The sequence below is a fragment of the Hipposideros armiger genome, unplaced genomic scaffold (genome assembly GCF_001890085.2).
Source record: "Hipposideros armiger isolate ML-2016 unplaced genomic scaffold, ASM189008v1 scaffold_672, whole genome shotgun sequence".
Taxonomy (NCBI): Eukaryota; Metazoa; Chordata; class Mammalia; order Chiroptera; family Hipposideridae; genus Hipposideros; species Hipposideros armiger.
This window is the reverse complement of record NW_017732022.1, coordinates 404,402-420,179: the sequence shown is the minus strand read 5'-3', so window position 1 is coordinate 420,179 and position 15,778 is coordinate 404,402. Positions and strand designations below refer to the sequence as shown.

The window sequence follows — 15,778 nt, the reverse complement described above, 5'->3', positions numbered from 1 at the left end:
TTGCACTTCTGTGCCTCCCTTTATCCAATTTTGTCAGTTTGGAATGACATGCTCACTGTCCATCTATCCAAATCCTATAATTCTTTTAAGCTCCACGGTAAATGAAACTCCACAAAGACTTTCTTAAAAACCCTAATAGTGTCATAATAGCCCTAATAGAATGGTGTCTTTCTTAATACATTCATTGCATATTTCCAACTGTCTTAATCACTTCCACTTTTGTGTTTCACAGAGCTCCTAGTACTGTATGTATGTAAGTATAGACTAAATATATGTTTGCTGAATGAACTAATTCAATCTATTCAGCTCATTGAGATAATGACAGCAATCTCATGCTTCAGAGAAGCAACCACTTCAGTAACTGTATACATCCCACATCTTCAACTGTTACCTTTCTCGTTTAATAGGAAAAGAGTTTCAAGTAGACATTTTAAATACTGTTACCTCAAATCCCCCTCCATTGAAAAAGCAGAATATAAATGAATTTGATTTATATTGTCAAGGTGGACAGAAGAATATCTATTTCATAAATGAAATTGAATTATACCTCTATAGTAATGTGTCACGTTGCACAAAGTAGACAGCTGCCCGGGGAACACCGAGAGAATGAGAGGAAAGCCCGATCAAGTGAATCTGCTCCAGTGGGAAGACAGGTCACGCTCACATTTCACATCTCTACTGGAAAACCACTGAGCACGCATGCTGTGAGAATCCTCTGTCCTCCTAGGTGGTTAGAAACACAAACTATACTCACCTCTATGATGAAGGAGGGATATGTACATGGCTGTGGGCACAACCAAGGATTGTAACAGTACCGTGGGCTGGTGGGTCTCCAGCCAGTAAGCTATGCTGGTTATGCGTTCCCACAGAGGACATGACATTTTGAGCTCAGTGTAGCATTTTCTCTCTGCCAGAAGAAAATTCTTCCCCTCCAGGTATATTTTTTGACTTGAAGGTACAATATTTCAAGAGTAATTGTTTTTCTTCCTATTGCACGTCATTCTACCTTCTCCAATACTTCCTCAAAATCCCACATATAAATTAGCAGATGGCTTAATTCCTCTTTAAATAAGCATGAAAAGATAGTCTATATTAAATAATTCTGTCATCATTATTAAAAATAAGTGTTTTATTACATTTCTTTAAGCTTCTTCTCCAAAGAAGAAAAATAAGATGTGTGATGATATAAAGACCATTTATCCTGTTGATGACCAGAAAGCAAATAAAGGAGTACATGGTAATTGAATATTGTGTAAAGAAATAATAAATAGTAATTTAGGAAAAGACTGACTTTAGATGGCCTCTTTGTTTAAATCCTGTGTTCTCTTGTCAAATGACATGTAATGAGTGATGCTTACTAACAATGATGCAACCTCGATTGCTTTCAGAATTTGATCTTTAGTTACTGATTTAGTGTTTTGAATTTAACATTATATCATCATTATAGAAAAATGAAGGATCTATTGCTATGAAATGAACAGTACATGAACCCAATAAATTCCAAAATAATTTTTATAATGCTCAAAATGGTTTTAGAAAACTCTGAAGTGGGTCAGAAATTAAGTATATTAACTCTAAAACAACCATGAACACTATTGAGATAGCACCGTATTTATTATTTATCTCATAGCTGTCTATTAGAGCTCACTCAATTAGACCAGGAACCCAAATGACAGCATAAAAATCCTCCAAATATTACACTGTCAAAAGTATAAAACAGTCCAAAGTTGATCAATATGAACCTCCTCCCATTATTAAATTTTCAGGGAAAAAAATTGAAGTATAAAAGTTAAATCTCTTTGTCCTTATCAGTTAAAATCTAAAGAGAAAAAGTCTACAATCTTTCCTCTCTAAGTATGTAATTTGATTAGTCAGTGTCATCAAGACTCAGAAATCTGGGGGGGAGAGAGGAATGCCTTTGCTGAAGCTGGCTTTCACTCTCAGGACCACTGAGGTTGAGTTAATTCAACTATAAGCTTTATGATCCCATTTTTAAAGGCCAAAGATTTTTGTATAACACCCCAATGAGTTCTGACAACACACACAACTATGACTGCACCAGTCCCACATCCATTGAAAATGGAATGTAGACAGTAAAACTAAAAGCTCAGTCTCTAGAGCAATTACCTCACACAGAATGATCTAAATCTCTAGTGTTCAGTGCAGCCCAAACTGGTCTCACTGATATCAAACACCTCAGTAGTAGAGAAAGAAAGGAAGGTAGGTGGAAAATAGTTTCCAGTTTCAGCAGTGTACCAATCTATCTGTGACAACTGTCCAGGAATCAGACCTATACATTTAAGCATGGTTGGAAAACAGTCTATTAAAAGATTAATTCTGAAACTATATTGATATAGGAAAGGAGGGCTTCTATCTATATCTACTCTCCACTCTAAGAGGATAGAGTTGCATATAAGTCATTTCTGGGGTTTTTTTGGTGAATTTTAGAAATGTACAGTAGTGACATCACAAGTTACACGAGTAAATTATTAGAATTGCACCTCTTCCCATTTATCAAATTCAAACCTTCCTAGTTTCCATTTTATCACTGAATCTTGACTATGAACTCTGTACAGTGTCCCCTTGTATTTTCTTATGGGCAGTCTGCCCTACATTTTGTAGCTAGAAACTCTCAAGCAGCATTCAGAGCCCTGAATTCCCTGCAGTCCCTGCTTCCATTCTTGTCTCTGTACTTTTTCATTCTCAAGAAAGAAAAAAATGTCCTCAGGTATTTATTTTGCTTTTTAAATTATCCTAAGAGCAAAACGGAATTTTTTGTACAATTGCATGAATTTTAACATATGTATGGATTTGCATGACCTTTACCACAATCACATAAGAATAGTTCCCACATACTAAAACTTTCCTCTTGCAGTCATACCTTCCTCCCTCCAACTAATAACCCCAGGTAACCACTATAGTTTGCCACCCCACTCCTCCTTGGAGAATGTCTTATAAATGAAATCATATGATATTTGGCCTTTTGATAATGGCTTATTTCACTTGCATAAGGCCTTTGAAATTCATTCAAGTTATTGAATATAGCAATAGTTCACTCCTTTTTATTGCAGAGTAGTGTTCCATTGTATGTAAGCACCAGGGTTTGCTTATGCTTTTACCAGTGAAGGAAATTGGGATTTTTTTCCCTAAGTTTTGATGATTATAGATAGAAAGATTAGCAGTATTTGTATTCAGCATCTTGTATGAACAAGGGGTTATTGGGTTATATGGTAAGTGTTTGTTAAAGTTTATAAAGAACTGCCCTACTGTTTTCCAGAGTGGCTATAACATTTTGCATTTTCATCAGTAATGCATGAGAGATCCATTTGCTATATGCATCTTTTCAACCATCGGTATTAACACTAACTTCTATTTTAGCCATTCTAATAGATGTAGTGCTATCTCACTGTGGTTTTCATTTGCATTTCCCTGATGGCTAATGATGATGAATATCTATTCATATTCTGTTTGCCTATTGTAAATACTGCTTGGTGAAATATCTCTTGAAGCTTTTTGATCATTTTTAATAGGGTTATTTTCTTACCATTGAGTTTAAGAGTTATTTACATATTCTGAATACAAGTCTTTTTCAGATATGCAATTTGCAAATATTTTCTCTCAGTCTTTGACTTGCCTTGTCATTTTCTGTTCCATTGATTGATCTACATGTCTATCCCTCGTCAACAATGCATCGTCTTGATTACTGTAGCTTTTTATTGTTTTAAAATCAGGTATAATTCCACCAACTTATTTTTTTATTCTTCAAAATTTTTATGACTATTTTAATTCATTTGCCTTTTCCATATGAATTTCATAATCAGCTTGTCTACAAAAATTATGCTGGGATTTTTTGTTTGTTTGTTTGGTTTGGTTTGGTTTTTTGAGCTGAGCCATCCTGCCACCTGTTGGCAACTCAGTGGCAGCTCAGCTCAGGCCTGGCACCAAACTGCTGTTGCCCAGAGCTCACACTCTTGAGTGAGCTCTTAACCAACTGAGCCACTTGTCCAGCCCTATGCTGGGATTTTTGAATAGAGTAAATTAAATAAAAATAAATCAATTTGGGGGGTGGGAGGAAGTCTTTACTATACAGGATCTTCCAGTCCATAAACATGGTATTCCTGTTTAGGTTGTCCTTAAGTTCTTTCTTACATGTTTTGTAGTTTTCAGCATAGAGATCTTGTATATGTTGTGTCATATTTATGCATAAACAGTTCGTTTTTGGTACTATTGTACATGGTATTTTTAAAATTTGGTTTCCAATTGTCCATGGATATTGTTTTTATGCCTGTTTGGAAAGATTTTTTAGTGGTTGCTCTAGATAACAATGTACTTAGCTTTTCACAATCAATTATGAGTAAACATTTTACGTCCTTAAGTGGAATGTGGAAACATTACCACTATATATGTCTCCTTATCTCTCTCACCTTTGTTATAGTTGTGTTATGCATTAAATCTATATATATCAAACATCCACTTAGACAGTGTAATATGCTTTATTTTAAATAACAAAATAGGGGAAGAATAGTCTATTATATCTACTCGAATAGTTACATTTCGGTTGTCCTTTAATTCCTGATATCACAGTTTTCTTTCTGTTCCTTTCTCTCTCTCTCTCTCTCTCTCTCTCTCTCTCTCTCTTTTTCTCTTTCTTTCTTTCTTTAGTCTATAAAACTTCCCTAACACCTCTTTTAGAACAGATTTTTCTGGCACTGAATGATCTTAGTTCTCCTTCATCTAAGAATAGATTTTACCTTCATTCTTGAAAGATAACTGTTTCGCTTGATATAGAATTTTAAGTTAACAAGGTTTTTTTCCCCAGATCTTTAAAAATATTGTTCCACTTCATTGTGTTCTGATGAGATAAGATATCTGCAGTATCTACAGTATTTGTATTGTTGATCTCCGTAAATAATATGACATGTTCTATGGTTGTTAAGATTTATTTAATTTATTTATTTATTTATTTTTTGCAGGGGGCTAATTTTCAGCAATTTGATTATGATGTATCTTGGTATGCGTTTCTTTGTTTTTGTTTCTCCCCTGTAGCATTAACAGGGTTTCTTTAAACTATTTTTGTCTTTTGCCAAATTTCCCTTAAGCATACCTCCTTCCTCCACAAAGAAAACTGTGACCCAGATGTGGTGATTGTCATACTGTTACCTGCAAAATATATTTACTACCTGAGTGTATGTCCTTAAATTAGATACGCATATATACATATAGACATATATGCTTATATACCATTATTAGTATGCTTTAATGTATCTGATATGCTACTGTATCACCAGTGACTTGCTTTTTACACTCAGCTTTATGTTTCAGAAGTTTTATCTGTGTGCTGTCTGACACTTCACTTCCTTCCATTACTGACCTAATCCCATTATGTGAATATACCCCAATTTATAACCTGTTTTTCTGTTGATGAAAGCATATCTATTATTTGAACAGTCTTCCACTGAATAATCTTGCACATATATAATTCCCAGTATTCATCGAAAAGAGATTCTGTAAGGATCATATACCTAAATATAGGATTTCTGAGCCATTTTCCTCTTCTGAGAAATTATCTTTTCAAATCTCTTGTCCATTTTCCTACTGGGTTGTTTTTCTTATGAATTTGAAAGATGTTTTAGTCATACTAGACATTCGTTATTATAGACGTACATATATATATATATATATATATACATATATATATATACATATATATATACATATAGCAAATTTCTTCCAAATTTATGGTTTGCTTCTATTCTATTTTCATTTTTTTGATGTACAGACATTCTTAATTCAATGTAATAAAATTTTACATTTTTTTTCCTTCATGGTTTATATATTTTGTTACCTTTTATTTGAGTTCAATTTGTATGAGTTCTTTTTGATACTGCAAAGGTATTCATATTTTGTCTTAATTTATGTGCCATATATTTCCACAGTTTAGTTAATGACTTTTTTAAAGCTTTTCTTATTAAACACTTCAAACATAAACAAAAACCAACAGAACCCTTATGTGCTTAGTATTCAACTTCAACAATAACTCATGGAAAAATTTGTTTTGTCTAGGCCCTTGACCCCTGTTTCCATATTGTTTTAAAGCACAGCCCACACATAATATCATTTCATCCATCAATATGTGAATATGTATATAAAAGATAAGGGTTATTTTGGAATCCAGAACCACTATACCAGTACCACATTGCACAAATTAATAATTCTTTAATGTAATCAAATATTTAATTGTTAACTTTCCCATATCACGAATGTCACAAAAACATTTTGCTGTTACTTTGAATCTACACTGACGCACACTGCAATAGTTTGTTGTCTTTTCAGACTCTTTCAGTCTACAGGTTCTCTTTCTATATATCCCTCTACCTCCCTCTCTTTTTTAAAAAATACAGTTTATTTGTTGAAAGAACTGAGTTGCTTCTCCTGTTGAGTTCCTCACAGATTGGACTTTTGATGTTTGCAGCACACAGATAAAACTTCTGAAACATAAAGTTGAGTGTAAAAAGCAAGTCACATAAGACTGGATACAATAGCATATCAGTTACATTAAAGTATCTTAATGGTGTATACACACACACACACACACATATATCTCATTTAAGATTGCTTCTATAAGGTATAGTTATGTATGTTATTTTTCTGTATTTCCTATAAAATATTGGTTAGGTTGATACTTTTAAGTTCAATTTCTTTAGCAAAAGTGATTATATGCCTCCATTAAGAGGCATATAGTATATTGTTTTTCTCTGTGATATTAGCAGCCATTTATGTTCAAGGCCTAGATCTATCATTAATTAGGGCCTGCAAAACTGGGATATTTTGATTCTATCATTCCTTCATAGATCAGCTAGAATACTTGTATAAATAGAACCTTCCCCTCAACTACTATTTGGTTACATGTGGCATAGGATACTTAAGAAATGCAGACAAATACTTAATGTTTTACCATCATCTATCAATTTGTAATAGAATGAATTGGTTCAGTAGCATCTTCCAACAGTGAGCAATTAGTTTTGTTTTGTGTCATTATGAATTCACAAATTTAAATAAATTCAACGTGCTTCAACACATTGCTGTTTTTGTGTTTATTAATGCTGAAATTGTTACAGCTCTGGCCAGTTGGAGCCCCTTCAGGATAACTCTTTGAGTCCTTTGTGACATAACCCTAGTGACTTTTGATAGCTTCCTTACTATCTGGGAAGACAGGAAGATTAGCCAAGCTTATCTTGTACACCTTTGATGGCTTCAAACTCTATTGAGTGTTTATGGCATCTTTGAAAAGATAAACTGACCACATATAGATGGACATATTTCTGGACATTCTTTTCTGTTTTGTTGATGTATTGTCTGTCCTTATGAAATTCAGTATTCTTTTAATTACTGTAGGTTTATAATAAGCTTGAAATTTTGAAGTTTGAGTTCTCCGACATTTGTTATTCTTTTGGGGTGACTTAGTTATTCTAGGGCCTATGCATAGTCTGCTGGGATTTAATTTGGGTTCACCTTTCTTTTCTTGTTCTTTCTGGCTAGGACCTCCAGGATGGTGATGGAAAAAAGTGTGATTATGTACACCCCAAACTTGTTCCAAAAGTTAAGGGAATAGGATCAATATAAATTAATATTTTGGCTCTAGACATTTGAAGATAGCTTTTATCAGAGAAAGGGTATACCCTCATATTCCTAGTTCAATAAGAGGTTTTATCATGAATGGGTGTTGAATTTTATCATTTTTTCCTGCATCTTTGAGATAATCTTCTAAATTTTCTCCTTTTCTCTCTTAATGTGATTAATTATTTTGACTTATTTTTGAATGGTAAACCAACCTTGCATTCTTAGAATAAACCTCACTTATTCATTATGAATTATCTTTATTATATATTAGTTTCAGCTAATTTTATTTATAATTTTTATATAATTTTATATTTCTTCATTGGTAATATTGACTGAGATTTTCTTTTCTTATAATATCATATAATTACTTTGATATCAGAATGATCCTAGTGTCAAAATTATGATTTGGGAGAGGCATTCACTCCTTTTCAATTTTTTGGAAGAGTTTGTTCAGAATTAGTGTAATTTCTTCTTAGATATTTGGTATAATTCAGAAGTAAAGTCAGAAGACTGGAGATTTCTTTGAGGAAAAGTTTTTAACTACATTTAATTTCTTTAATAGCTATGAGGTTCTTCATTATATTTATTTATTCATTAATAAGATTAGGTAGTTTGTTTTCTTCTAAGAGATAAATTTGTTCCTTGCATTTAATTTTTAAAAATTATTGCCATATGTTTTTTTATTATATTTCTTTACTATCATTTTTAGTATTATTTATAGACTCTGTTGTCCTGTTATCTCTAATTTTCCTGATGCTAGAAATTTGTGTCTTCTCTTTTTCCTGATCAACCTGGCTTATCCCTTTTAGAACTTCTCAAAGAGTCAGCTGTTTCATTTTCTCTCTTTTTTTTCCTGTGTCTTTGATTTTCACTTTGATCTTTACCATTTCCCTTCCTCTGCTTACTATTTATTGACAACACGTGGAAGAACTGAAATGCCGACACACTGCTGAATGGTGTGTAAAATGGTCAAAACCACTTTCGAAAACAGTTTGGCATAAAACACGTATCTACCATATGACCCAATCATTCCACTACTTGGTATTTATCCAATTGAAATGAAAAAATATGTTCATACAAACACTTGTGCATGAATGTTCATAAAGGTTTAGTTCCAAGAGGCAAAAACTGGAAACAACCCAAACACAGGTGAGTGGATAAAATATTGGGACATGTCCATATCATGGAATACTTCTCAGAAATAAAAAGGAACAATTTATTAATACATGCAACATTATTTTGAGTGACAAAAACCAAGAGTACATACTATAAGATTCAATTAATAGAAAATTCAAGAAAATTCAAGCCAATCTTGTGTGAGAGGTAGAGAGCATTGTTGTCAGGGGCTGGGAGAAAAGGAATGGATGGATTACAAAGGTGGATAATAAAACTTCTGAAGGTCATAGAAATATTATTTTGATTGCGGTGATGGTCTCACAGTTGTAGACATTTTAAAACTATTCAATTTAAATGAATACCGTTTATTGTATTTCAGTTATACTTCAATAAGTTGTTTGTTTAAAAAACCTACAGTGTTTCGCTTTCATTTACTTTTAGAAAATGCAGCAAATGTTATTCAACAATGTCTAAGTTCAAAGAATGTCAAAAACTCAGCAGCTCCAGTTTGTCACTTAGATGCACGACATAGTTGTACTGAACAAAAGGTATAGAGTTGTCTCCAACTTTTGTATGGTTATTATTAATTTATCTAGTTAACTTTCACTTCTATGAATTACCTCCTTCACTACTAGCATGGTACTTTTTGGTTAGGGATATCCAGGTTTACTCATGAGACCTGATCCCTTTCCCTGAAGCGTTGAGTTACCTCTGTGCTATACTCACTATGTCATTTAGCAAAAACTAATCCAAGCAAATATTTAGTAATTATAATGATAATAATAGCTAATATGTATTGAGCCTCTACTGTTGGCCAAGCCCTGTGCTAAGCCAGGATTAGGGAAAATGTGGAAATTAAGTTACATAGGATATAAAGATGAATAAGCCATAATCACTTGAGGACTCATTGTCTAGTGGGCCACATGGACAGAGTCAAATGGAATTACAATAAAAGGAGGGCCTGGGGTGATAAATTTTGAGTCTAAGCAATGCATTCATTAAGCGTTGGATTGGATTGGAATGGGTTGGATTGTATTTCCCTGAGAAAAATTTAATTGACTCTAAACTTTAGGGCCAACCATTGAATGGATTCTATGCTTTAAATGAAATATAGAACAAGAGGAACCAGTTTGTGCATTGCTACATATTGAACTCAATTTTGAACTAGTTAAATTTGAGATCCCTGTGAAAAATAGTGCAGGATGTTGGTAAGATGTATTATTCCTGAGACAATTTTCATGAGACACTGAGGAGATAAAGGGGGGGGGAAATCTTTATTTGAGTGATAGAAAGCAAATTTTTTTTCAGCAGTATTGTTACTAATGAATACTTTTCTCTTTAATGTTGTACCATATAGAAAGATGGAGCAACAAATAAAAAATCAAGTACTGGCAATGAGAGAGGTAAGAAAATGAAAAATATTTATAATTGTTTTGTTGTTTAAGTACATAATTATGGTTTCCTCATATAATTTTCCAAGGTATTTGTTTTATCTGATTATAAAAGTTATAGTTATTTTAGAAAATAAGGCATGGTATAAATTTGTTTATGAACATAGATGTTATAATTAGCCCAAATATTTGAGTGATTGCTTGATGAGTATGGCTTTTCAAGGCTTTTCAAGTTTGCAAACTGTGGAAAAGTTAGGGTCCTGCTATGGCTGTTTATAATGATAGCTAAAGTAAGTTACTGACATATGTACTGTGGTTTAGTAGGTTATGGTACTGAACCAGGAAGGGCCCTATGGGGACCACTGCCAGCAATTCCCCACAGACAATACACCCTATTTCCTATGTAGCCTTGTGTAGAATGTACACTAAGTTTTTATGTGCTTTGTTAGCGTTCTGAAAGTCACTAAGATCCATGCATATCCTACCTACATAGGCACACAGAAAATAACAGACACCTCTGTTCAGTGGTCACTGACTATCTCAAATTCAATATAAAATCAAATCCGTCATTTTCTTGATACTTCTCTTTTCAGCCAGAAACAAAACCTGAGTTGTCTTTGACTCCCTCTTTCTTGCATTCTGCATTTCAAAATTGCCACTTTCTGCCTAATCTACCTCCTTAATCTATCTTGCCCTATCCACTTTCCCATGCCCACAGCTTCTGCCCTTGTTTCCTCCATCCTCTACTACTTTAGTACCCTTCCTCCAATTTTGTCCTCCTCTTTTTAATCCACCATCCATTTGCTGTGAAAGCAATCTCCCTAAACATAGCTTTGGTTATTCCCCTATTTAAGTCATTAGTGGTTTTCCACTGCAGACTGAATGAAATGCTAACAGTTCATTCTGGCCATGGGCTGAGGTTTGTTACAGGGGTTAAGCTGCCATAATATTAAATAAATTAAGATCAGAGGTTAAGGGTTTCAGACTTGTCCTTGAGAGCAATGGTGAGCCACTTGAAAACTTGTGAACATCAAAAAAGGTCATGGTATTCTTTCGGGTATTTCCTCAGCTCAAATAAATTCATTATTATGGTAATCCAGTGATTGTGGCCTCTCAGCAGGCAGAACTCTGGGTCAGTCCATTAATATTCACCCTCAGTCCAGCAATATTATCTTCTCATATTTAAAGGTATCTCTTTTTCCTCTAGGAGTTCAAGATTTAATGATTTCAGCTCAAACTTCACCCACAAGAAATTTTCCCAGATCTTCACAGTCTCATTTGGGTCCTACAAAGCATGAGGTATATAATATTTCTTTTGCCCCAAATGTGAACAGAATAAATGAGGTACCATCTTATGATCATCATTGGTATAAAAAATTTTCATTCATAAAATGAACATACAGAATAGCTTTATTCCCTGAAATGAATCATGCCATAATACAATTTTAATAGCCTTAGGATAGTCTTCCTAAATATAGGCTATCGTGGTAGTTCACAGTATGTACCTTCAACCTTAAGAGGAAGTATCAAATTGGCTTTCTTTGATTGAGCTTCGATTAGTATTGATGGATTGTTCAGAGACAGCCATACTATTTCTCCCCATTCCCTTCTGACCAGCAGTTACCTGCTGTTGAAAAGTTACCCGCAAAGATTCAGGGTTCAGCTGCTGGATATAACATAATTTTTTCTCTATGGCTTGCCAACTTGTTATTATAGGAGTCAAATTATAGGAGTCATCTTTTATTCTATTAGTAGAACAGTGTCAATTGGTTCAACTGTACTAAAGAGTTAACATGGTTTGAAAGAGATTACAATACACTGGAAATTTACTAAATTCTTTCCAAATGAATTCTACTTCATTAGGGTAGAAAGTGGCATCATTTTCTGTGTTCTCTAAAGCATAATATATGGCAGCCTTGCATTATGCATAACTCCTAAAGTGTAGTATGTTTACCATAATATGCTTCTTTGTAGTGGAGTTTTATTATAAATAAACATTTTATAGTTTGATGTTCTATGTCAATATCTATATTAACTATGCTGAGTCAGAAAAAAATTTCTTAACAACTTTGACATTTGAAGTTCTCATACTGCCCAGTAGATTTCAAAGGCTATGTCCTTTACTAAAAAAAATAAAATAAAAAACAAACAAAACAAAACAAACTCCTTAAAGACAGTGTCTAAGTTTTATTATTGACCTTTTTTGGGTAATGGGTATTTAAATCCGCCACCCCCCTTGATCTCAAATGAGTATCATATGTCCAGAAATATCTAATTTATTATGAGAAATAATATTTTATTATAAGTATTCATCCTGTTTTCAACATTTTGTATACAGGCTTCCTTTGTCATAAAATATATTTCTGTTGGCATACGTTTAACTCTCAGATCTAGGAAGAAAAGAGTTTATCGCACTGGATTTACCTCCCTGAGTAGGCTGAGTTCTTGGACAAGTCTAGAGAGCTACGGATGCCTGTGTATTCAGAAAACCTGTTCTCTGCCTTCCGGCTCTACCTACACTTTTCTATATCATTAGCTTTGTTAAAACAACCACACACCTATTCTTTTGTTCTATTGAGTTGATTAACATCCTTACTCATCAGTGCAGTTACTTTTAGAATACCAGTGAATGCTATTATTCAGAAAAGGGTCAACATAGGAGGCTTCAGACTGCCATCTTTAAAAAGGGCCTACTTGGCAAAGTTGTCCATTGGCCAGTGTTTGGGAACTTGGTTCTTCTAACATTCCCTCATGGATATGGAAGTTTTTCTAACTGAGTGGGTAGTGCCCTATACCTAGACACTGCCAACAATGTGATTTTTGCCAAAATATAATTTCCTTTTGGGAGGCTGGAATTTGGGTATGCACTAAGGCTCTCTTCATGACAAGCCTTCAATTAAAACCTGAGTGCTAAGCTTCTCATAGGGTTCCCTGGGCACGCGTTTCTGCATTTCTCATCACTGGGTGCTCAAGCATGTCCTCTCACAGAGGGGAGACAGAGAATAAAGAAGACTGTACATGGATTTTTCCAGACTTAGCCTGGGTCTTTTCCCTTTATTTATCCCATATTATATCCTTTTATTGTAATAAACTTTAGATGCGAGTAAAAATATATTCTGAGTCCCAGGAGTCCTAACAAACCATCAAATGAGTAGGTGGTCTTATCAGCCACCTATGATACAACTATGAAAATTTGAATTCTGTAAATAATAGATATAATATAAAAATCACAAAATGTGTGTACTTTTTAAAAATAGACATTTAAGGCAGTTCTCAAAATCTGAAATTTCTGTATTTCATATATATGTTCAAATCGTGGTAAAAAAAACAATACCTTGAGAATGTTTGTTTTGTTGTTTGGATTATACAGAAGGACAATAATGCTGTTTGGAGTGAAAAACGTAACAAAAGATCAAGCTACGTCTGTGAATCAGGTAAACATCAGCAATAGCTACTGAGTAAATTATGCAATATTTTAATTCGTGCTTTCAACTAACATTTGTTGAACTCCTGCTTCATGCTGAGCACGGTACTAAATATTGAATGAAGAAAACCAATGGTTCCTATACAGGGCTGTTGGAGTGAAGTGAGGAGAATGCCAATAACCACAACCCAACACTAATAAAGACAGCAGGTGTGCATACAAATCAGAGCAAGTATAGAGAAGACAGTGCCGAGGTGTACCCAGGGTAGTCAGGTGAGCCTCTATGAAAGAGACATCAAAAATGAGAAGGAATTTTCTGTTTTCATTTGAGAAAGTTGACACTTTTAATGTTAATTGTTCTCGTTTTTTGAACATTGAATGTCTTTCCATGCATCTTAAGTATTATTTCATAATGTATATATGACAGATGCAACATACAGATAAATATGTGTGACACATACACTCTGGAATGTTAGGTCATAATATATTCAGATACCATATATGTGTGGATCTGTTTCTCATTGCTGTATCCTATTCCAAAGACCAGTTTGTTTGTAATTGCACTAGTATCACACTCTTGGTCCTTCATAAGGTTTTGAGATCAACAAGGGGAAAAAAAACTCAGGCCCCCTTCCCCACCTGCTGCCACTCCTACCACTTTCTTGTTCAATTCTGAGGGTGCCTTGGCTAATTCTCACCTTACTTTCCTCCATATAAATTTGAAATGGATACCTCTCTCTCTCTCTCTCTCTCTCTCTCACACACACACACACACACACACACACACACTCTCTCTCTCTCTCTCTCTCTCTCTCTCTCTCTCACACACACACACACACACACACACACACACTGCTGAGGTATTGATTGAAACTGCACTGAAACTGTAGATCAATATGGGAGAATAGGTATCTTTACAATACATACTGATTCTCCCCATCAATGCAATTGGTTTATCACTCTGTTTAATGGAAATTACATTTCTTTACTTTGCTTTAGGTTCAGTAATTTTCTCCAGATAGCTCTTATGCATTTTTTGTTAGATTTATTCCTAGGTACTTAATATTTCTGTTGCTATGTAAAATGGTATATTATCTAACTATTTGTTGCTAATATATAGAAGTGTAATTGATTTCTGTATTATGATTATATGTCCAGCAACCTTTCCAAATTCTCTAATTCTTCTTCCTTATCTGTTGATTTTTTTATATAATCATATAAATGTTTTTTAATATAATCATATCATCTACAAGTAATGAAAGCTTAGTTAATTCCTTTATAATCTTATATTTTTAAAATATTTCTGGCACTCTTTCCATTCCTAGGGCCTTCATAGAACTGGCAAATAGTGACGAAAGTGGGCTTTCTGTCTTCTTCCTGATTTAAATAAAAATGTATTTTAAAATTATTCACCATAAAATGATGTCCACTGTAATATCTTGGTATATGACAATACCAAGGAAATACCCTTCTGTTTCTAATTTACTAAGATTTTTTTTATCAGTGAATGTTGACTTTTTAAAAATGTATTTTATGTATCTGTTTACTCATTTTTTGTTGTCAGAGCAATGATGCATTGCTCGATTAAATTATTTCAATTTCTCATGTATAATCTTCCTCATACATTTCTAGATTAGGTTTTCTAGTAATTGTTTAGGATTTTATTATCTAGGTTCTTGAGAGAAGTTGGTTTGTAATGTTCCCTTCTCATAGTTTCCTTGTCTGGTTTTCTTGTCAAGATTACAATAGCTTCATGAGTTGTACTGCCTCTTTCTTATTATTTTCTGGAAGCTTCCAGAGTTAGAATTATATATTCCTTGAATGTTTGCTAGAAATCACTGGTTAAATATTTAACCTGGTCCTGGCTCTCTTAGTGAGCAAAAATTTGAACTACGAATTGAATTACTTTAGTGATTCAGAACTATTCATATTTTCTATTTCTTTTTAAGTTTTGTCAAGTTACACTTTTCTTGTAAATTTATTCAATTTTTCTAAATTTTCAAATTTATTGGCATAAAGTCATCATATATCCTATCCATACAGATGAGATGACTGCAAGGCAGTATGCCTAATGGGTAAAAACATATACTCTGACCCCAGACTAGCTAAGTTAAACCTATACTCCAACACTTAAAATTTATGTTTTGCCAATTTATTTAGCTCTGTTCTTTAGTATTTCCAACTATAAAATGAGAATAATAGTACATAGTTAATAAGATTCCTATAG

At 33.6% G+C, this 15,778-nt stretch overlaps 1 protein-coding gene across 1 annotated transcript in view; it reads left to right on the top strand.

The window, feature by feature from the left end:
• Nucleotides 1-15,778, top strand: part of FSIP2 (fibrous sheath interacting protein 2) — an 82,499-nt gene that overhangs the window by 12,716 nt on the left and 54,005 nt on the right. The window contains exons 9-12 of the mRNA XM_019626385.1: nt 556-704; nt 10,094-10,139; nt 11,335-11,426; nt 13,498-13,561. Of these exons, the coding sequence (XP_019481930.1) occupies nt 556-704; nt 10,094-10,139; nt 11,335-11,426; nt 13,498-13,561 (351 nt within the window). The remainder of the gene's footprint in view (nt 1-555; nt 705-10,093; nt 10,140-11,334; nt 11,427-13,497; nt 13,562-15,778) is intronic.